We start from the raw sequence: 23,638 nt of genomic DNA, 5'->3' as shown, positions 1-23,638 counted from the left end.
AGGCAGTAGGAGAAATGGCGGTATATGGCATACCACCTTAAACACCCCAACCAATAGTAACTTGCTAACTTTAAAGGGACTATAACAATGAAATTAAAATGTCATCTCTACAGGAAACTATGTTAAAATACTAGAGCTACAAGCACACACCATTATGTAGATAAAAACCTCATTTTATTATTAACCATTCATAGTTGAGGTTTCATACATAAGCTGGCTGGTTATCCATAAATTAAACACTACAAAAAGGCTCATTCAACTTTTGGCTCTCCACTCTTGCTTGCATGACATGATCTGCCAACTAGCGGACATGCATGGAGGACTTTTAGTTCACAACACTGCTCTTGAGCAATGGTATATAAGACTTTCATTAGGAAGACTGCATGCAGATTTCAGTTACATCAACCAAATTTAATAAAATTAAAAAGGTATACAATCATGACATTACAATAAGAACGTGAAGTGAGGGGTGGGTTATTATGGGTGAAAATAAATATTTGAATCATGATTTCCCTTGTCCTATAATCTGCAAAATATTGTTACTGGTTCATGACATCAGAATTAATAAAATAATAACACTTCATCTGCTGATATGTGTTCCCTGGGCCAACTGCTGCTCACCACCACTATAATCACATCAAAAATAGGCACTCTCTTTCCCTATAATTCTGCCTACCAGATTTATAAGTAGAAAAGATCTATTTTCATATCACCCCCTTATGAACAGCTTTGGCTATAGAAAATTTTAAAGAAACACAGTGTGCAAATATAGATATCTGGTTTATGGAAACAGTATGGCTACAAATACCTACTGTAAACACTTTGAAGAAAACTTTATTGCAAAGTACCAAACTGCATGTAAAAGTTTCAGCTGAAATAATTACACTTGGGATTTATTCAATATTTACAGTTTTCACTATACAATGGATACATTGATTTAGTTATGAACATGTTACATAACCAATAATCAAGCAGCATGGCATATGCATTTGCAGACTCACCTGACAAAATGAGTTTTCATTAGTGTAAGAATGTTAATAAAATTAGTATGTTTCACCTGAACATTGCAAGTCCTTTTGAAAATGGTCTTAACTTTCACAAAAATAGCTTAGTACAAAATGCACTGCAGAAATCTGAAAGGAAAATCAGCAAAGATTTTGATATAACAATTATTTACTTTTTAGGGAAATGAATCTGCAAAATAACTTTCTCCATTTGTAAAGGAATACATATTTACACACACAACAGAATTTGAAGTAGATGTAATTACGTTTGTGTATTGGAATAGCTCAGGATCTCACTTGGCTGATATGAATCGAAAGGAAGATTTTGATGGTTTTAAATGATCAAATTTTAAATTTATACAAACCATGTGAGGGATAATGCTATAGTATACGTTATAGATCAAGTTAGGCAAGTCTCCTCAAATTGTTGAAAAACTACATTTCCCAGCATGAAAGAAACAAAAAAGAAAAAAGGCCACTTTTTGGTACCAACATTAAGTAGCTACATCATGTAAATATTTGCAATTTTCAGTGATGGTAATGTATAGAAATTCAGCATGTGCTGTAATGCACAAACTATTAGCTTACAATAATTAAATATATGCAAACAATAAAATTAAAATGATTATTATTGTTCTGAATAAATGGATTTTTATTTGCTAGTATTTTAGTTAGTTAGCTAATTGAACAGCTGACATATCAGCTACATGAAAAAATATTTTTCAGTTCACCAAATGATTTGTATTTCACTAGTGAAAGGCTATGGAATGATAATGACATAGAGGCTATTTTGGTTCAGCATTCGCTACAAAAGTAACTAAGTTAGATGGGGTTTTTTGAAAATTTTTAATGAAAAGACACCGCTGTAGACAAAATGTCTCGAGTTCTCCAAAGTCTCCAAGATTAACAGCTCAATTAACATCACATAATAAAAGAAGTGTCCTTGTTAGGTCTTCTTCAATATGTTTCTTGGTAAAGAGAGGTTTACCAGGCAGAGGCTGGTGTGTGAACATTGTTTGGCAGAGATTTTAGGCATGAGTTACTTCTTGTTCCGTTAGCAGGATGTACAGGCACAGTACTATTTTGAGATGGTGAGTTTTGGTAATGTTTCTTAATAATGCATTCTTCAGCTGTGTCCGATGACGGGGGTGCAGTATTGTTCTCAAGTCCAAGAACTTCACAAACTGCCGGAGTTAAATCCTATATGATAAAAATAACATGCATTTAAATAATGATGTAAATATGTTACAGTTTGAGGAGCCAACTTTTACATGTGCAAATTGTTTGTGTTCCTTACTCCATAAAACCAATGCTTGCTGCATTTTGCAGCGGTTATAAAAGTTGTCAATATGAAGCCCTTAGATGCACAACGTAGGCATACCTCGAACTTTAAAAACAGTTCAACAGATTCACATAAAACAGATTTATTTATTTATTATTAATATGTTGTGAAACATTAAACATGCCACTATAAAGGGAATGTGTCATTGGGGTTTCATGTGTAGTTTTTTTTTAACTTGATATAACAGTACTGTACAATAACCAATTGCCAGGTTCTCAACAAAGTACACTCAACATAGAAATCTCTTAACTGTCCTCTGCTCTACATCAGCTCATTTTTAACTTTGCTTTGCTTGGTTATGTGTGTATGTCTATACACACACACATATAATATAATCAAGCATAGCAGGGTTAAAAATGAGATGTAGAAGTCGGGAGTGCTTGGTGCACCATGTAATAATGTTACAATAACTTGTTGTACCACACAGTCTCTGACATTCCCTTCCATTTTAAATGCTTTTACAGTGCTCCTTACATTGACTGAGGGGGGAACTCTAAGTGTAATATATTATAGGTAACATGCAAGGTAGCAACTATTTACTTTTTTCTGGTAAGAAATTTTGTATATATTTATGTGTGTGTGTGTGTGTGTGTGTGTGTGTGTGTGTGTGTGTGTGTGTGTGTGTGTGTGTGTGTGTGTGTGTGTGTGTGTATATATGTGTGCGTGTGTGTGTATATGGTTTTGTGACTTAGAAAGTGACAATTGTCAATGACACTCTTCTCCACCAACTTTAGGCATGAGAAAATGCTAGTCAATATATGGATGGAAGAGCAGACCTAGAACATTACAATAAATAGTGGGAGAGGGTAGCATAAAATGTTTGGCTATGATCGGGAGAAGATGCCATGTGGTTAATGATCACTGCTCACAACCAGTTTACCATAACATTACAGTTCTATAAGTATTGCAATTTTTCTGCATAATTCCGTTTAATTTATTCTCTGCATATTCTCATTATTAATTACACAGTCACATAATCATAATATTAACCTTTATATGAAAAAAAAAAAAAAAAAAAAAAAGCCCTGGGGCTCTACCAAGTTAAAATGTTCTTGTTCCTGCAAAATGAGAATGTTTCAGTTAAAATGATAAAGGTCATGCATAGTACATTGTAATACCTTGCATTTCATCATCTGTAAAGAGATTGCTTCTGCTTTACATAGAACATCATTTACATCGAGCTTCATGGAAAGTTCATTGATGTGCTAAAAAAGAAAAAAGACAGAAAACAGAAGTTTTTGGAGAGAATTTTGTATACCAAGTATGTAAAATACATGTATTAGGGTTTGAGGGAAAACTCACATGTGAAGGCTTCAAATCAAAATGTACTGTAGATCAATATAAGCTAAGGACAATAGTGATTTGGATGGGTGTACAACACACAAGGGATGGTACGTGTGAATTGACCTGTTTGAGTGAAATGGCTGAACAGAGAGATTTTACAGGTTTGGTTGTGACACACTGTCTACCAATGGTTGTGAAACATACCTGTGCCCAGGGTATGTTGTGTATACATGACAACATAATTCACACATTTAATGTAGTTTGTGGAGGAAGGTAACAGTGAGATTGCAAAACTTGTCGGGGTGGTCAATTTATAAAGAGACACTTGTACTACAAATGGGAAGTGTGTGCGCTGATTTATAGGATCTGGCTGGTGATATATTGTACAGGAAATGGCAGATGGTATAAGAAATGGGAACTGACTCTAAGGTCTTGCAGAATCTATATTTATTACATTCCTATACTTGAAGCAATCCTTATTAGAGTGTAGCAGGGTCCTTAGTTTGTTTCAAGTTCTGGTCTTGCATTGTAAGCACTGTATAATTTCAATGTGCATTGCTGTTGATTATGATGAACCTTTCTAAATAAAAACAAATCTTTATATAAATAAATATATATATATAGTCTACTAATAAGTCACTATTTGTCTTCACCATATACCAATTTTTTCCTTCAGAATTCCAACATCCCTTTAATACATTAACAAAAATACACCTACAAGCCTTTAATAGAAGTACTACATGAAACAAACATGAATAGCAGTACTATATGAATACACAAAGTACATGTTTAACATACATATATAATACCGTATTTTCCAAACAGGGACAGGCAGGCATGTTACCGACAACCCATATCATTACACCTTACAGTGCATTATAGAACAAACACATATATAAAATACATGAAACCAAAAAGATAGGACAGATAAAGTAAAGTCACTACTTCCTCACATACAGAGAGTATGAATAGGAAAACACACACCAATGCAAAGAATACAGCATTAGCTAAAGCGGCGGTTCCCAAACTGTGCGCCGCGGCCCCCAGGGGTGCCGCGGCGCTGTCTCAGGGGTGCCGCGGGCCAGCCATAAAAAAACCAAACAGAAACACTTACCAATCTGCGCGGCGCCGGGACCCAGCATCCTCCTCTCTCACGCAGCTGTCATATCAGTGACAGCTGCTGCGTGAGAGAAGAGGATGCTGGGTCCCGGCGCCGCGCAGACTGGTAAGTGTTTCTGTTTGGTTTTTTTATGGCTGGCGCGCGGCAGAGGGGGCAAATTGAGAGAGGGCAGAGGAGAGAAACAGAGGAGAGTGACAGCGTGACAGGAGGGGGACAGAGGAGAGTGGCAGCGTGACAGGAGGGGGACAGAGGAGAGTGGCAGCGTGACAGGAGGGGGACCGAGGAGAGTGGCAGCGTGACAGGAGGGGGACCGAGGAGAGTGGCAGCGTGACAGGAGGGGGACCGAGGAGAGTGGCAGCGTGACAGGAGGGGGACCGAGGAGAGTGGCAGCGTGACAGGAGGGGGACCGAGGAGAGTGGCAGCGTGACAGGAGGGGGACCGAGGAGAGTGGCAGCGTGACAGGAGGGGGACCGAGGAGAGTGGCAGCGTGACAGGAGGGGGACCGAGGAGAGTGGCAGCGTGACAGGAGGGGGACCGAGGAGAGTGGCAGCGTGACAGGAGGGGGACCGAGGAGAGTGGCAGCGTGACAGGAGGGGGACCGAGGAGAGTGGCAGCGTGACAGGAGGGGGACCGAGGAGAGTGGCAGCGTGACAGGAGGGGGACCGAGGAGAGTGGCAGCGTGACAGGAGGGGGACAGAGGAGAGTGGCAGCGTGACAGGAGGGGGACAGAGGAGAGTGGCAGCGTGACAGGAGGGAGACAGAGGAGAGTGGCAGCGTGACAGGAGGGGGACAGAGGAGAGTGGCAGCGTGACAGGAGGGGGACAGAGGAGAGTGACAGCGTGACAGGAGGGGGACAGAGGAGAGTGACAGCGTGACAGGATGGGATAGCGTGGCAGAGGAGCTGGGACAGCGTGAGAGAGGGCAGAGGAGGGGGACAGAGGAGCTGGGACAGCGTGACAGAGGAGCTGGGACAGCGTGACAGAGGAGCTGGGACAGCGTGACAGAGGAGCTGGGACAGCGTGACAGAGGGGCAGAGGATCTGGGACAGCGTGACAGAGGGGCAGAGGAGCTGGGACAGCGTGACAGAGGGGCAGAGGAGCTGGGACAGCGTGACAGAGGGGCAGAGGAGCTGGGACAGCGTGACAGAGGGGCAGAGGAGCTGGGACAGCGTGACAGAGGGGCAGAGGAGCTGGGACAGCGTGACAGAGGGGCAGAGGAGCTGGGACAGCGTGACAGAGGGGCAGAGGAGCTGGGACAGCGTGACAGAGGGCAGAGGAGGGGGGACAGCGTGACAGAGGGCAGAGGGGGCAGTGGGAGAGAGGGCAGAGTGTCTGGATGCAGTGGGGGTAGAGTGTCTGGATGAAGAGGGGGCATTTTTGCATACAACTAAATAAGCATTTCTGTCCTGACCTAAATACTTATTACAATTTTTTGACCCAACTACTTCTAAAACAGGACTGCTCGGTAATTATTTTGGAGGGGTGCCTTAAAAAAATTATGGAGACTCTAAGGGTGCCGCGAACTGCAAAAGTTTGGGAACCACTGAGCTAAAGTGAAACATAACAAGATCACAAGTTAAAGTTTAGATGATTAAGTAGCATTGCTGAAACATAGACCACTTTAAATCAGTATTTTGTGCAATGCATATAAATTAAAAATGTAAAATTGTTCTGTGTAATTTTAAAATAGTTTTTTTAGTTTCTGTTATATTAAATTATTAGTAAACTGACAAACCTTTAGAATCTCATTAAAGCCATAGTTTCGCTCCATTATTTGCTTTTTCTCAGACTCCAGTATACCACAACAAATGAGCAGATGGAAATTCTGACAGGGTAGGTCTGTCCACATTACCTATAAAATTGTAAAAACAGTAACCACCTTATTAATTTTTCATGAGAAATATGTACCATTCTTCAGACAAAAATCTATGAATAACAATTAGTAATTCAGATAAAGGGCAAATCATTGGTTTTCTGTCCTTCCATCTGTTGCATTTCTTATCAAATGAAGAGGGGTGGTAATTACCTCTAAATCACATAACCATTTTGGAAGCATGAGTTACACTACTGATGCATATACAAAGATTTAATAATATTATTTCTATTTCCTGAGAAACAGAGTACTTGTGGTAAAAATCATAATGTAAAAAACTTACCTCCCACACCCGAAGAATATCATGAAAGCTAAATTCCCTTTTAAACCTGATCAGAAGCCACCGGAAACAAAAATACAGATAACCGGAGTCCTGAGATTCTAGAAAAAAATGCACACAAGAATCACTTCTTAATGATATATGCAAAATACTAGAGTTACCTTCTTTAGCTAGTCCCGATGTTGAAAAAACTGCCAACCAATATAGCTTTGATTAGGTTTATTTAACAACCTAAGACCAAACATTGGATATATAATAATTAAAATGACACGATTTATTTCCAATATAACATTAATTTAAAAATATGCAGCTTTACTTAACAACATAAATACATGATTTAGGAGCAACAATATTCGGATATTTTTCATTAGCACATCTCCATGAAATTAGCTTGTCTTAATAGGAAAGTACCTGATCAGAAAACTCTTAGTAAGATTTCACAACCCTTATCTTGTTAATCCTGCAATACTCTGTTAGCATGGTGGGTGACCCAGAAATGGTGTTGCCTACAGTGGACATCAAGACAAATCCACCAGAGCTATGGAGGAGCTACTTGGTAGATGTCTTATCTTTATGGGGAATTATTGGGGACAGGCTCTGTTTAGAATGTAACAGCAACAGGATATTTTAGCCAGATCCCAAATATCCACCCTCTAAAAGCCAGATGGACACGCGCCAATAAATGATCCAGTGACAAATTTCCCTTCAATTCCAGCTGCAATCACGTGATTTTCATGACTCAGATTTTGTGCATGATGACAGATGAGTTATGCTGCTTGAAGCAAAGACTTTGAGAAACAACACTTACCAAGGTAACTGCAAAACCCGCTGTCCAGAAGTCGCAGCAAAGTACTGAGCTGGACCAATTGTGTTTTCATCCCCTGCATTTGTTCTTCAAAGTTCTGATGCTGAATAAGAACAAATACAAATTATAGGATGCAAATTAATATACTTAAGTTAAATATTCGAACAACAGCTGCCAGCATATTATCGGATATAGTTTGCTATGTTCTCTGAGTTCACTAAGGTAGTGCTGCTCAATAACTGCTCTATGGACCTGCACCTCTCCATACCAAAACATATACTACCATAAACTTACCTATGGGGGGTATTCTATACTATTCTATATTTTATTTCTATATTATATGAGCCTAAATATACTGCCTTATATACAAACTGCATATGGAAACAATCTACAATTTTGTGTTCTCTAATCTTGCTATGTACTGTTTTCCCTACTGTACGGTGCTGCGGGGCACTGTGGCGCCTTACAAATCTACAATGATATTAATAATAATTTACCATTTGATCCATGTATGATACAAAGCACCAGAAAGCATCCACTTCATTCTCCATCACATACAGAACGGGGGAAAGCAAATCACTCATCCCCTGAACATATCCTAAAATAGAGAAAAATTATTACAGATGGCAAAAAAAAAGCAATTGACAGAGCATTGCACACAGAACACTAAGCATTACTGCAAGGTTTCTGCATGATGTTTGGGCATATAGCCCTATCCACTGTGTTGCAATTACATAAAAACACCAACAGTAAACAACAATCTAATATAGAGTCATGTAGAGCCTGCACATATCAAATCCACTGTTATGCAGATAACTTTATACTGCACTGCAATTATATGATTTGGGTATGGATGGAACATAATTTTCAATATGTAGCTTTACAATGTGAACATGTATTGAAGCTTAGAGAACACACCCTATTTCCCCAAAATCACACAGTTGAGTCTAAAACACCCCTACTCTACACTCACCCCATAGATAACTTAGTAGGCTTTGATAAGTCTTCTCTCCTTCAGCCACTTCATGTTATATGCATTATGCACAGAGACATGCCTCTAATATTTTTGATTTCTAATCTCTCATCCTTGACCTTTCTTCTCAGTGAACCACTTACATTGGTTTTAAGATATTCTCTCATTTCTATTTAACTTGGTAAGATATTACACTATCTCACAGCACTGGGTTCTTTACGTTTAAAAAAAATAAATAAAAAAATACACACTATATATATATATATCTCAATCACACACGCATACATACACACACACACACACATCATGGTGATGCACGTTTCTCTATACATAGAAAGTGGGAATACATTGTAAATAGAGGTCAAAATTGACAGGCAAATGATTATGGAGTTGTACCAGAGCCAAATGAATGAGAAATCAAGAGTCTCCTAAACTGAGCAGGTAAATGGTAGAACTGGCCACCCAACCAGATACGTGGAATAAGGTTTTACAAATGTCCCATGTTACTGATCCAGTAATTCAGACTGGGAGTCAATGAGAATCCAATCATTTAGTTTGTGATGGCCTGCACTAGTAATTGAGGGTAATTTTAACCTTTTTTTGTTGTTGTTGTCTGGCCCTTGGTTATACAATTTATTACAGGGGAGGTGGGGGGGTCATGCTACCCTTTTTTATTGACAGAGCTGATCCTATCTTAATAGGGTGCTACAATATGAGGTCCTTCTACCGATGAAAGACTAATGCTGTTAATAAAAATAATATATAATTTTAAAACAGCCTAGAGAACAATAAAACCAGCAAAATGGAGCCCTCATTATAAAAACTAGTTCAAAGAGTTGTGGGTGATGGCCAAAAAAGATAAATAAGTGCATGATTCAACATTACCTACAGAGGCTACCAGTCATGTACATTATACCATAAAAAGGTAGAAATAACCTTGGTGCAGAATAAGCCGTGGACTGTCGAACATAGATAATGGCAAAAATATCACAGTTGGTGGGAGGTGGATGAGTGATGGGATAGAGTGGAGTAGCAAGAGGAGGTTCCTCATAACTACACAGCAGCTTAGGTGGAGAGGAGTGGTTTATCAAAGACAGAGGTCCAAACAGAGATGTTTCACTGGGACTGTTGACCATTGGCTGCTCTATAACACTGACCAGAATGCCAGTCATTTTGTGGCCTCATGCATATAACTGTAAGAAACTGGTGCACAGCAAAATCTACTGCTGTGCAACTAAGTGTGAAAAGGCAGTTCAGTATCGGACTGTCTGCCAGGCATAAAACCACAATGTTTGAAAAGGGAAATATAAAAAAGTATTATTTTTTTTTTTACTTAAAGATAGACTATTTTAAACCAAGTACTTCATTTATAAAACATAAAATGATAGTGTCCATTTAATTTAATTGCTGTACTTAATCAGTTGAAAATGTAAATTGCAATGGGCTCCAAGCAGTGTTCAAGCTATGCCCCCCATCCCACATACTTTATTTTGTCTCTGATTACCAATACTCATAAATCTTTAATATCCACTCTGGATCACTAATTAAAATACTCAGCAAGCTTCACACTACAGGCAATTGCAAAAAACAGCAAGAACATTTCCAAAATTCATGGAAATATTAAGCATGAACCTCACTTCAGACTCTCTATATCAGTGTTTCTCAACTCTAGTCCTCAGGACCCCCCTAGCAGTACATATCCCCTAGCTGGAGCCCAGGTGTATTCATTGCTGACTGACACAGTGTAGCAGGTGGTATAATTATTTCACTGGTCACCTGGCAATCTTTTACTGTTAGTGGGTCCTGAGGACTGGAGTTGAGAAACACTGCTCTATATGAAACCTACCCAACTGGGTTTGAATAAAGGTCCTTGGCAACTGCACAAAATAACTGTAATATAATACACTAATTTTACAGATACCCACATTAGTGAGTATCTGGTTCCTGGCTCAGCTGCCCTTGGTTACTATTTTCACAAATCTGGTTACTCATCACTCCATAATGCTGTCAGGACCTTCCCTTCTCATTCTAAGGTGTTATGTGTTCTATAGCTTCTGGGAGAGCTGATTCTCTCATGTGCTATCCCCTTCTAATCGTACCGTGCTAAGTGTGACAGCTCACACACACACACACACATACCATAAAATATATATATATATATTTATTTGCTGCAGACAGGGTTATACACATGTATAGTAGAGCATCTGGGTTAAGGTATACTGGTTAGATTTAAGACATGTATGACAAAGCAAAAGTATAAAGTGTGATTAAATTACATGCTTTGCTAACTTCCTTTGAAAGGCAAGATGGGAGTGCCACCTGTCCATAAAGCTAAAGATAAAAACCTGTATTGTGCTACTATACATTGTGACTGATGGCAAACAGTGGCCGAGGACCATGCAGGAAAAGTACGTCTAGTCAGTGTTAGATAAATATAGACTCCAGGCAACCTATCTATATATCTATATCTATCTATCTATATATCTATATCTATATCTATATCTATATCTATATATAGATATAGATATATATACACATATATACACACACACATATATATGTATACATACACATACATACAAAATTCAAAAGCAGGATGGTCTGCACACCCTAATTTCAAAATATATTAAAAGGTGCTAGACTGCTGTGACTGAAAGTACGATACACAGTCAAAGGTGCACTATTTAAGCACTAAGACAATGTTTATACATAAGGACATATATACGTTAAACTCTGCAGTAATATAATCTCTATAATAAAACTCGAATTACTAGTACTAGTAATTTATTGTAGTTTAGAGGCACAAAATAAGGCAAGTCGCATGTTAGAAAATGATAAATTGTTAGTGTCGGTACTCTTCTGAAAGAGGTCACCTTGACGTGGTAGATGGGCATCCAGAGTTTGATCAAAATGTGTACGAAGACCCTCATATTTATTCTAGTTCTATTATAGAATTTTTATTACTGCAGAGTTTATCATACTGTATATATAGTGACCGACTCAAAATTATATAAAGACCAATGATTTGAGTCCTGACTAATAAGTGCACTATACTTATCAGTGTGTACAAATATGCATACTCAGTTGTACTATACACAGAAACTTCAAAAATTAAAAAAACAAACCTCATAAAAATTACAATTAAAATGTAGTTATTTATCTCATGTATTTGCTTTTTCAAAGCATTGCATTATATTTAAGAATCTATATTTTCTTTTCTTGCTTTAACATATGGTTTTCTGTCATGACCAGAGCAAATAAAGAAAGGAAAAGAGATGCAAGACATTACCGTCACAGCTGAACACTTTGTTACAAAGAGGAGGATTTGAATGTCAGCCTGATAATATCTCAACAATCAATTTCTCATTACAGCAGAAGTGATCTGGATAAATCATCCCAGCATGGTGTTTAACACATGGATGGCTGGAAGGCCTATGAGACACACTAGTGTATTCTTATATAATTAGCCAGTAAGCTCCTACAGCAATGGAAGTATTCACAGATGACAAACTGCATCAAAGGAAACATGCATAACATTTATGCTCCATTTTCTAAATCATTAGACCAATGCGTTAATTATGTGTAGCAACCAAATTAATAAGTAGAGAATAACACCTAGGACAAGTAACTGGGAATGTATATGGTAGACATACGTTTGTGCTATCCCTTTTGGCAGGCTATAAGCAAATTCTGTGGGTTGTGTCTGCTATACCTTGCCTGCTTCCTATCATAATTCCGTTACTCACAAAGTCTAAAATTTCGTGGCGTTCTCATCAATGTGATTTGATGTCACGCTCCGTCCACTTGTCCATTGGTCCTCCCCTCCGCAGGCTCCTGGAGGGGAGATCCAAAAAGTAGCCAAGTATGCTTTCCCGACATGCCCATACCCACAATGATGGCATAATCTGCCCCCAATGATGTCACACATATCCTTCGCCACAAGTACTGTATTGCAGAGGATTACAAAGACATTCTGGGATAAAGAAGGCTACCAATTGAACTGTACTGAGAGGTGAGCTTTGCAAGTAGAATAACTGGTATTACCATAGAAACTAAGTCCTATAGCAAGAATATTTTTTACACATTTATCCCTTAATATTTCCATTATCCAGATACAAAATTAAAGGTTTAGAGTCCTTTTTAACAAATAGATGAACCAAAAGGGATCTGCAAGGAGTCTGCATGATCTCTCTGTGTTCACATAGTTTTTTTTTCCACAATGAAAAGATATACCGGTAAGTTAATTGGCTTCTGACTAAATTGACCATGGTATGCGATTAGGGGGCAAAAATGGATGTTGCCAGATAAAATTCTAGTAAAATTCTGCAGACTATGTAAGGACCACATAAAGAACAACAACAATAATAATAATAATAATAATAATAATAATAATAATAATAATAATAATAATAATAAAGGGATAAAGAAGGTATAATTCAATTACCATAGTTACATCTAGGCATGATGTGTTTTTACTGTGAATAAAGCAAAGGCTCTGAAAAGCAAGGCTTTTTGTCCATTTATGGTCCTTAACAACAGGTTCTACATGTTTGTTTCCAATTGCAATATTATTTTGGAAAGTCACTTGTGTATTAAAGTGAGCTTTACCAGTACTATTTTACTGTATTAAATTAACACATGCCTTTGATAGAATGCAGCAGAAAATACATTCAGGGCCTGATTCAACAAGGAACAAAAAAATAGTACATTTATCATCGGACAGCAAGAAACTTTTCCATTTGAATACGACAATAAGTACGCTTTGGCCACACAGTATTTGCTGTATGCAGACAGACAGAATACAGTATATTGCAGATATGAATGTGTGTGTCTTGCAAAGTCCCATCAGATTGCATGGGGGAAAAAAAAAAAATGTTAAAACCTCTTAATACTAGGCTATAATCATTAACGAAAACACATTGAAAACATATTTTGTAATAATTGTTTTTATATGAAATACATACATCTGGATGTTCTTAATGCCAACTGTACATAAAATGCATTTTTACAATTTCTCTTACTTGCAAACACATGTTTTGGCATGCATACACCTCTGTCATCCTACCAATTGCCACTTACACCTGCCCTATAGCTGATGCAAGTGATATGGCTAAAAATCCCTATCAGAGACTGAATTGGACGGACGAATGTGCATCCACTCGACCTCAGCCTATCCTTCAAATCGTAGGCTGTTGGATATGTCATTTGAGGTTGAACTTGAATTGCATGCACTTGAGTTCACTGGCGTAAAATCAGCTTCTGAGAATGCGCAGAGCAATTTCAAACACAATAGCACATGTAACGAGACTTGCGTCTGAAGATAAAGGAGGACCTCAATGTTTAATGCACCATAATCTTTCAAAAGGGTCTCCTAACCTTTTTAAAATAGCCTTTAAATGTGCCAAATACTATGCAAATATGGTACAGATTTTTCTATTTGTCAGCAAAAAACACTGCTCATGTTTCCTGTTCTGCAGATTGCTGGCTTATTTGCTTTGAAGTGATGTCATGAATACATATCTCAAAATCATTAAGGTGAGACTCAGGCCATCACATCACATAATGACCGAGAACTAGTAAATTAATGGCTAAACTTGTAACATACTCTTTCAATATTATATGTCCTAATACCTATCCATTATTTGTACCATATGGCCAACGGGTTCTATAAATACTTATCAACATATTAACAGAGAAATGTTCATTAAAGATCGCCAAATATCATCAGATATTTATTAGAGATTACCTTACTAGTGCCTTGAGTCAATGAAGTTTGAATCCCTTTTTACAAGAACATGTGCAGAGTCTAGAATTTAGTAGCAGCTATGTCCGTATACTGCTATGCATGTCTTTTTTAATCTGCACCAATAGCTTTTGGTATAGTAGTTTTCTCTCCAGCACCTATTTCGAGAGTGCTCCACCCAGCTGTTTTTACTTGCCATCCAGCTCTTGGCGCACAACAGAGTCTTATTATAATAGAATAAACCATTGTTTCTCCTATTAGAATAGGCACTATGTGAGAACTACAGTCAGCAGTGTCATACCACTGACCACCAGTCTGATCAGCCCTGGCAGGTGTGGGCAATAACCTCCAAAATGTTCTTTATTATTGGAAAGTATTAAAACTGCCACCATCCGGCTGCTTCTTAAAGAACCCAGCTGGCAAAATTTTCTCGGGAGAACACTGCAGGCCGATATTACACTAGTACACATTAAACATTACTTACAAAATGTTTGATTCTCCTTACAACATGCAAACAAGGACAATTACCAACTCTTAAATGTACAAAAACAGAGAAAGACACAGTTTACATTCAGAATCTCCATCTGAACAGAATTTGTCAATTGTGACAAAATACCGCACAGATATGTTGTCAGCTATACATTTTAGAAATGGAAAAACATTGTCTGGTTATCCAATGTAATGAGGCATTAAGCACAAGTCTTTCTTATTCCAGTGTGTAAAAAACTAGTTTCATTGTCAACAAAATATTAGGTGTGACACATATCTATATACAAGCTTTGCCACTTTTGATCACTTCAGTGTCTATCATTATTCAAGGCTATAAACAAGAGTCATGCAGTTTTACAAAGGATTAATACGTTTGTTGTTCAATCATGATGGATTACAGATGCTGAATAAAGACCTAGCACTGTCCCAGCCTTGCCTAACACTGTGAAGCAAGATGAACATGCTTCACTTATCTATAGCCATGGAACAGATATCACCAGGAAACAGAAGATTGTATTAATTAAAAGAAATGAAATTTTTCCATAATAATTTAATCATCAACTTACCAAGATCAAAATCGTACATACAATATGTCATTAAAATGTCATGAAGTAAAATCAACGCTGGATTATCTTGGCCTTCATAAAACTTGTTTGTTCGGTCTGTACGATTCACATCTTTTTCTAACATGACAAATAAAGAAAATGACATTAAATATTTGAAAGAAGAACTGCTGATTTAGAACAAACCCATATCTACCAAATGCAGAGTACTGGCATACTTATATCCTAGAGCTTAGGATGACAGCTCCCCTTGATGAATGCCAGAGAGGAATGCATTACAGGACACTTCAGATCATTCAAATGGCACTGCTACATTAAGTACACCTGTATATTTTTATAAAATGCTGATCAAATATTCCAGAGATATAAGGTAGATTGACAGGCAAAAGTTACATTTGGAAAATATAACCTAAACCAATGTGAGCAACTGCGAAAGCCAATATGATATTTAATATGCTGTGTAATACTTTGTAATTTAATTACTATAAACAGAGAAAGCTTTGATATGTATTGTTTTGTTTAGGGTTGCACAGTATTGTGTTTGCATTAGCAAAACTACATTTGGGTGGAGGTGGGGATTTGAGGCATAATGCAAATGTGTCACAGACTAGTTCAAGAACAAGTAAGAGGAATAATATAGTGGCAGCCAAATAATGGGCCAAACTTTCAGAGACATCTTTAAATCCTACATCTTGGAAGCTAGCCCACAATGACCTACAAAGTGAGTGCTACCCTCTCTGTTCTATTTGAGGTTCTCAGGAGAGAAAGGGAAGAAGAAATACATTTTTTAAAAATTATTATTTATAGAAATACGCAAAACCAGTTTTGGAAGCATTCCATGGACCAAGGAAGGGTTCAGCTGAAAAAATATATATATTTATAACTAGCACGGTATCTACTCACAAAGCAATGTCCATCTAGAAAGTGATATGACATAGGGCACAAACAGACCAGGGAGTAAATGTATCAAGGTGAGAGTTTTCTGGCAGGTTTGAAAAGTGGAGATGTTGCCTATAGCAACCAATCAGATTCTAGCTATCATTTTGTAGACTGTACTAAATAAATGATAACTAGAATCGGATTGGTTTTTCAAACCCCCAGGACTGCGCTGCTCCACACAATGTAATGGTGGCTGGATCTCTCCTGTTTTCTGTTAGCATGTTTGCTATGGACCAGAAGTGATGTCACAGGTTATAATGGAAATGTTCTTTCAGCTGTACTCTTTTTCAGGCTCAACACCTGCTTGAAATGTATGCAGTCATTTAAATACACTGGGGAGGGGTTTATATAGATCTTGAAAAATTATCAATTTTACATTTTTTTGTATATTACTAATGTAGACCTATATGCATAAATAGATATTGAATGACTTATAAAATAATTCTCAATGGGTATATAGCACTAATTGTATGGCCTTGGTATGCAGATTCACCTTGTCTTTTGTCTTGTTAGGGTATTGAACACAGCACATCCCCCCTCCCAATAGTATTTGTAGTAAAAGTGGCTAAAGAGGTCTGAGTGGAGTTTGTATGTTCTCCCTGTATTTGCATGGTTTTTCTCCAGGTATTTCGGTTTCCTCCCACACTACAAAAACATACTAGTAGGTTAATTGGCTGCTGACAAAATTAACCCTAGTCTGTATGTGCGTTAAGCTATTTAGACTGTAAGCTCCAACCGAGCAGGGACTGATGTGAATGACAAAAATTCTCTGTACAGCGATGTGGAATTGGTGGCGCTATATAAATAATGATGATTACACGTGCAATCCATTATATAAAGCCCCCAGCAGTCCATTTAACAGACTGCATACACTCAAGGGGTCGAGCTTAAGAAATGCATCAGTGATGGTATGTCAAGTCCAGAGAAGACCTGCTGAACAAGAGATAGGAGAGATCCAGTCAACATTACATTGTGCGAGGGAGAGCAGCCTCAGTCTTTCTGTACTTAATGACTTGTTACAGTCTACTCTGGGTACACATTGCTATGCGAGTACATTCTCTGTATATTACATAATTACATTTAGACATTTTGTTCATTTGTTTTATGATGTGTTTCATTTGTTGTGTATGAAGATATTTTAGACATTGACTAAAGATGTTTATGGACAATAATCGCATCAGCAGGGTATATCCTTTACAAGAGAATGATCATACCACACAAACAAGGATAAACCAAAGACCAGAAGTTAGGAGATGGTTAAATGTCAAGCCTTCACAAATAGTTTTACCAAAAAAGTAACCAACTGAGTTAATTTGCTATTTTGTATTCATATTTGAGCTTACGGATTTAGGGATTTAGGGTGCGGTATTACAAGAGTATGCACAAACATTTATAGAAATAGAGCAGCACTTTTTTCCTTTAGTAAAATAAGAGGAAGCCCCTAAACTGTTAGCCCCATCCAAAGACTATGCCCCTCCATTAACCTTGCTTTAAAACAACTAAAGCTAAAAGCTCTGGATGATTGCAGGGACAACTTTAAGTGCAGGAGATCTATAGCTAGAGAGAGGAGGCACTTTGATCAGCAGTAGGAGCTGCCAATAAAGTTATTCATATGAAACATTAGGGTCAGTCCACATCAAATCAAAACAATTTTAGAAAAAATTATACCTGACATTCTCTAATTTCAATTAAATTTGGTATAATAAATGCTGCCAGGTTTGTAAAGAAAATCACCAAATCATAGGCCAATATTTACACTGGTATTTAAGTTATATGCCTATAAAGTTGCACTTCAACGAAAAATGTGCTTTTAAAGTTTTTTTAAGTTGCATTTGTAGCTCACAATTGAGCTAGAGAGTCGGACAAGCTCTCATTTTAAACCTCTTTTTATGGTCTTTCATATGATATAACATAGCAGTATGTTTCAATAAAAATTAAAAATGTAACATTTTCTTAATCAAAATTTTGATTTTCTCAAAAAGCCATATTTTTACATTTTTGAAAAACCATCTCAAAAGTTGTTCATACTATTGTTAATAAATCCCCAAAGTTTTATTTTGGGAAAGATACTCTACGTGGAAAGACACTTCATTTTTGTTGAATAGGCTCGCCTTTTACATTTCCCTGAACCACTACAAGTGTTCAGGTTAGGATTGGATGGGGTTTAATTAGTGAAGAAAGCCCCTTGGTCAATAATTTAAGCCCACCCAAACCTAACCTGTCCCTGGACCATTTGTATCACATTTGAAAAAGCGGAGTGTTTAATTACAGTGGAATAATAGCAGACAGCAGATTGGGAGCAACACTGAACTCACAAGAAGAAGCCTCAGTCACCCATCCAGGCAGAGAAGAGAAGACACAGCCCATGAGGCTGCTGCTGATCTCCACGGGTCTGAGGAGCATGTGATGGACTCCTCCAAATAGAGCTCAGCACATGCTCCTTTCACCCCTCAGCAGAGTCTCTTGGGAATTATTTCCCCAACTCCCCAGCAGCCCAGTCCGAGAATGCTGTGGTATTTAAATTGGTTTAGAGCAGTGTTTGCAGTGGTTGGTGTTTAAATTGGTTTAAAGAAGTAAATAAGAATAAAGGAGGAGGAAAGTGACAGGTACCTTATTGTTTCAACCCATTTAAAAAGTCTATTCAAACTTCCAATAAGAAGGGGTTGAGAACTGTTTCGGAAAAGATGTGTAAATTATTTTCTGAAATGCAAAAAGTTAAAAAAAGTTTGTGCCAGCTGCAGAAAACAATGTGGGACACTTCAAAAAGTGCAAGAGGGTCATTGTTCAGTTCCTCAAGATAATGTAGCATCAGCTCCCACTTGCTGACATAAGAGGTTATGTAACCGCTGTCTATGACAAGAAATGGTGATTCGCATTTATTCTGGAGAAAGATGAAAAGATTGATGAAGTGAAAGTGACATTCCTCCATCCAGCTGGTCCATCACCATCTTTTTCATACCCAGGGAAGCCGGGGGTTTTATGGATTATTATGGTAGGTGTTCTGTGTAAGGTAAATCTGTTAACTCCAACAGCTCTAATGTACACCCTTTCTAAAATGGAAATACTAAAAACAATTGATACCTTCAGCCAATTCCAAACCATCAAAGTAGCACCATCCATCCAGAGCAGCAGCACCAAATGGTAATGATATGAAGTTTCTTATAATATGTGAAAGACATAAAATTATCAAAAATGTTTTAAATATTTTAGCATTAAAATAGTGTCATTGTACATAATATACATCAAAGGGATTGTTTAAGGATATACATTAAATGTAATGAACAGACCTAGATAGTTCCCATTTTCATTATTTTAACTAACAGTCCAAAGTGAAAGCTCTTGTAGCAGATGATCTCATCAGGATTCCAAAATAAAATTTTGGGGATTTATTAATTAACAGTATGAACAATTTTTGAGATGTTTTTCAAAAATTTTAAAATACGGCTTTTTAAGATTAAAAATTTTGATTTTGAAAATGTTACATTTTTAGTTTTTATTGAAACATACTGCTGTGTTATAAATTTAATGAAAGCCCATTAAAAGAGGTTTAAAATGAGACCTTGCCCAACTCTCTAGCTCAATCAGGTGATCTACAAATACAAAAGTCTTGGAGGCAGAATTGTGATGTGGCAATCAGTAGAAAGTCAAGGTGCCAGCCACTGGCAGAGTGCAGAGAGAGCAGGTGGCATGATTGGGAAGAGAGATAAGGATTGAGATGTAGGGGGAGTAGCTGAATGATAGCTGAATGTCCACGGATTCAGCTATCATTTGAACACTGAGTCGGCAGTCTTTTCGAACAATCTGACTGATTTTTTTCTACATTTTCTTCGGCTCTTGAAGTGCAAGGTCATTCATCATCTTTGACATTCTCACGTCCCTCGCTAAATCTTTTGTGCCACTCAAACACACTCGCACGAGACAGGCAGTCATTCCCATAGACCGTAGTAAGCATTTGAAAACATTCTGTTGGTGTTTTGTGCAATTTTACTAAGAATTTCAAATTGACAGGTTATTTAACTTTTTTCGTCACTCTACAGAAAACACAACCAAACTAAATGGCGACTCACAATCAACTGAACGTCATAGTGTTGCAGCTGGTCATACAGACAAATAAATATACATACACACACACACACATATATATGCACACTCATATAGGGTGTTTAAAAAAGGTGGACCCGATTTAAAATTGCTACCACGAACCGCCCATGAATGAAACTCTTACCACTTGAAAGGGCGGAACGTAGAGTTTCAAATGACTACCGTTCGATGCCTCTCCCAGTGAACCAACAGCCACTAGCCTCAGTCATTTGCAAGACGGCGACCACGCAGCAAAAGGCGTTTTGCATTCTGCAGTTCAGCAAGACTGAATCTGTAATTGCGGTGCAGCGTGCGTTTCAATGGAATTTTGGCATTGATCTGCCAATGTCAAAGAGCATTCGTCGTTGGTTCCGACACTGTGAGGAAACAGGCTGTTTATGTAAGGGGAAGAGCGCAGGGCGACCATGCACTTCAGAGGAAAATGTTAGAAGAATTCAAGAGAGTTTTCTGCATAGCTGGCCCCCAAGATCCCCAGACATTACACTCTGCGACTTTTTCTTGTGAGGATATGTCAAAAAATGTGTTTTTGTGCTACTATTAGCGACTAATCTGAATGACCGCAAAAACAAAATCACGGCAGTGGTGAATTCAGTGGAAGAATACACTCTGAGATGATGGTTGTTGCATTTGTCCCAAATGCCTCTTAATGTTGTTCGTACCGCAAGTGGACACATAAAATATTTATAAAATGGTTAGCAAAATTTGACAACTCTTTAACCTGTAATTTTTAGTGTTATTCTAACATGTTGCCATCATGAAATATATTGCTTTAAAATTGGGTCCATCTTTTTGAAACACCCTGTATATACACTATATAGATCAATATACTGGCACCCAGGGCTTGTTGGGACCTATAGTGCACCAAAACACAATTTAAAATCAATAAAACACCCCTCTTTGCAAAATTAATTTTAATGTAAATAAACAAAAAATAGTAATACTCACCAACCACCAGGTTCTGTAATAATTGGTTTGAGGTTGTTCCCCCCCCAAAAAACTAGTAAAATTAATCCTGGCTTTGGAATATCGACATAGTAAATGTTGACATTACTATTGTCGACAGTCACAATGTCACCATTGTAAACGTCAACGGAATGAATCTATCGACAATTACAGCATCACCACTTTGGTGCCAGACTGACTACATCCCATTTCATTTGCACCCCACTTTACAACAATGTAAAAGAGGGGTACAATTTCAGGTATTAGAGTCTGTTAACTGCAACATGAAAGTTAAAAAAAAAAGCTTTTATCAATTGTTAGATTTGTGACTGAAATATATATCCAACTATAATTCAGAAAAGGTCAAACCGCTACCACTACTGGTCTGAACTTTACATACCCTGCATAATGCAAAATAACTAAAGCAAAGTAGCAATTTGATGGAATGACAGCTCGTTTACCCATGCAGACAGCCCAGTGCTGTCCTGGCAACCCTAAATTACTAGGAAAGCACAATAAGCACATATATCTATCATATGTGTAATGTAGGTATGGCACAAGTGGTCATTCTATAAAATTATGGAACCTGCATACTGGACATGGGTGTTTATTTTATATTATGAAAATAATTGTCTGTTAACAGGTAGATATTAGGGATTACGAATCATTGGTAAAAATACTGTGCCTTTTGGAGAAATGCTAAATGACGTGTTATTGTTACTGGCTACTGAGGCTTGGGCTTTTTGAGCCAGGACGTATATGGAAGCCTGTCTTCTTACACATCCTCCAGTGATGACAATACATAACTTGAGCACAGTGTGGTTTGGTTATACAGAGATCAACCATATTAAAACATTTTTCTGACAAAATCTATTTAACTACAGCATACTTGTCACTAGGAAATACCTATTAAACTTCTGTAGTCTCTGAGTCTTGAATTGCGGCTTTCTTGCTCTTCGCTGACAGATTTCCACTGCAGTTTCATTCGGAAATATTCATCTCTGAAAGAAGAATTAGGGGAGACACGAATTACAATAATTATTGCACACAAAAAATCTGGCCAAGTACATCAAACAATAGCATTTCCACAATAAATGTGTTTAGGTAAAAAAAAAAAAAAAAAAAACACATTCCACATTTACAGTTTTTTCCATGAAGATAGTAAAATAAAACAATAGACAATGCTATGAAATGGCACCTTAATTACCATGTAGAAGTGAGGCCTAATAAAAATGTCAAGTGAAAAAGATTAGTCCCCATCTTTGTTATACAGCTTGATGTCGGGGGGAAAAAAAGGTTAATCGAATTAAGGATGAAAATAGAGGTTTTATTCCACTTGAAATGACTTTCTCCCAATTCCTATCAGATCACCCTGTCCAGTGCTGAATAAAACTATTTAATGTAATGAGGTAGAAAATGTCTGTCTACTCACAATATAACGAATATACACATTTAGTATGTGAATGCAATGCTTGAATAGCTCTTTTCATATAACTGATAAGCCTATACTTGGTTAGGTAGGGAAGGACAATGAGTATTTTTTAACTAAAATGTGCTGGATAAAGAATCAATTTCATTATAAAACCTGTGCCTACAAGTTGCATTCTATCCAATTAAGACAAGAATATATTAGTCATGTATGACAAATGACAAACCATTGTCTGTTATCGCCAATATAATAAGGAAACATCCAAACGTTTTTTCATTTCTTTTAAAAATGCTATGAGTGTCTTTTTTATTTTTTACGCTGTGTTCACCAGGTTGAAAAATAAGTAGCACAGAAGCAGTTTTCTTAAAAAAAATAAAAAAAAAATAGTATTCCATTCAAGTAAATGGAGGGGCTTTCAGTGGCATATTAGTCAAATAGTTAAAAGTGCTTCGGAAACACTACCAAAAAAAGTCCATTTTGACTTTGGCAGTTCCAGAATTAGGGTGATTACAGAGATGGAAAATGTGCATTGCTCTGCAGAACTCTAATACATATATTAGTTAGAGATGGGCAAAATAACTGTGAAATTTTGTGGCAAATCAAATTTCACCATGTAAGTCTGTTTCTCTGAGGTGTGGCTTCTGGCTAAAACAATCTTCCAAGTTCTGCTTTTGATTTGTCATTCTTCCATGTACTTGTAAATTTGAATTTTGCACAATAGACTCTGAATAGATCTAGAGCAATGGTCAATT

The 23,638-nt window shown here is 37.4% G+C and overlaps 1 protein-coding gene across 1 annotated transcript in view; it reads right to left on the bottom strand.

Moving 5' to 3' along the window:
- Positions 1-396: 396 nt before the first annotated feature.
- TBC1D15 (TBC1 domain family member 15) overlaps positions 397-23,638 on the bottom strand; it is a 90,375-nt gene continuing 67,133 nt past the window's right edge. The window contains exons 10-17 of the mRNA XM_075209532.1: positions 22,364-22,458; positions 15,479-15,595; positions 8,205-8,305; positions 7,711-7,810; positions 6,906-7,003; positions 6,485-6,601; positions 3,465-3,551; positions 397-2,204 (exon numbers count right to left, since the gene is read on the bottom strand). Of these exons, the coding sequence (XP_075065633.1) occupies positions 1,989-2,204; positions 3,465-3,551; positions 6,485-6,601; positions 6,906-7,003; positions 7,711-7,810; positions 8,205-8,305; positions 15,479-15,595; positions 22,364-22,458 (931 nt within the window). The 3' untranslated portion in view covers positions 397-1,988. The remainder of the gene's footprint in view (positions 2,205-3,464; positions 3,552-6,484; positions 6,602-6,905; positions 7,004-7,710; positions 7,811-8,204; positions 8,306-15,478; positions 15,596-22,363; positions 22,459-23,638) is intronic.

Source organism: Mixophyes fleayi, chromosome 4 (genome assembly GCF_038048845.1).
Source record: "Mixophyes fleayi isolate aMixFle1 chromosome 4, aMixFle1.hap1, whole genome shotgun sequence".
In the NCBI taxonomy this organism is placed as follows: domain Eukaryota; kingdom Metazoa; phylum Chordata; class Amphibia; order Anura; family Limnodynastidae; genus Mixophyes; species Mixophyes fleayi.
Note: the sequence above shows the minus strand (reverse complement) of the source record. Positions and strands in the feature narration are given on the sequence as shown.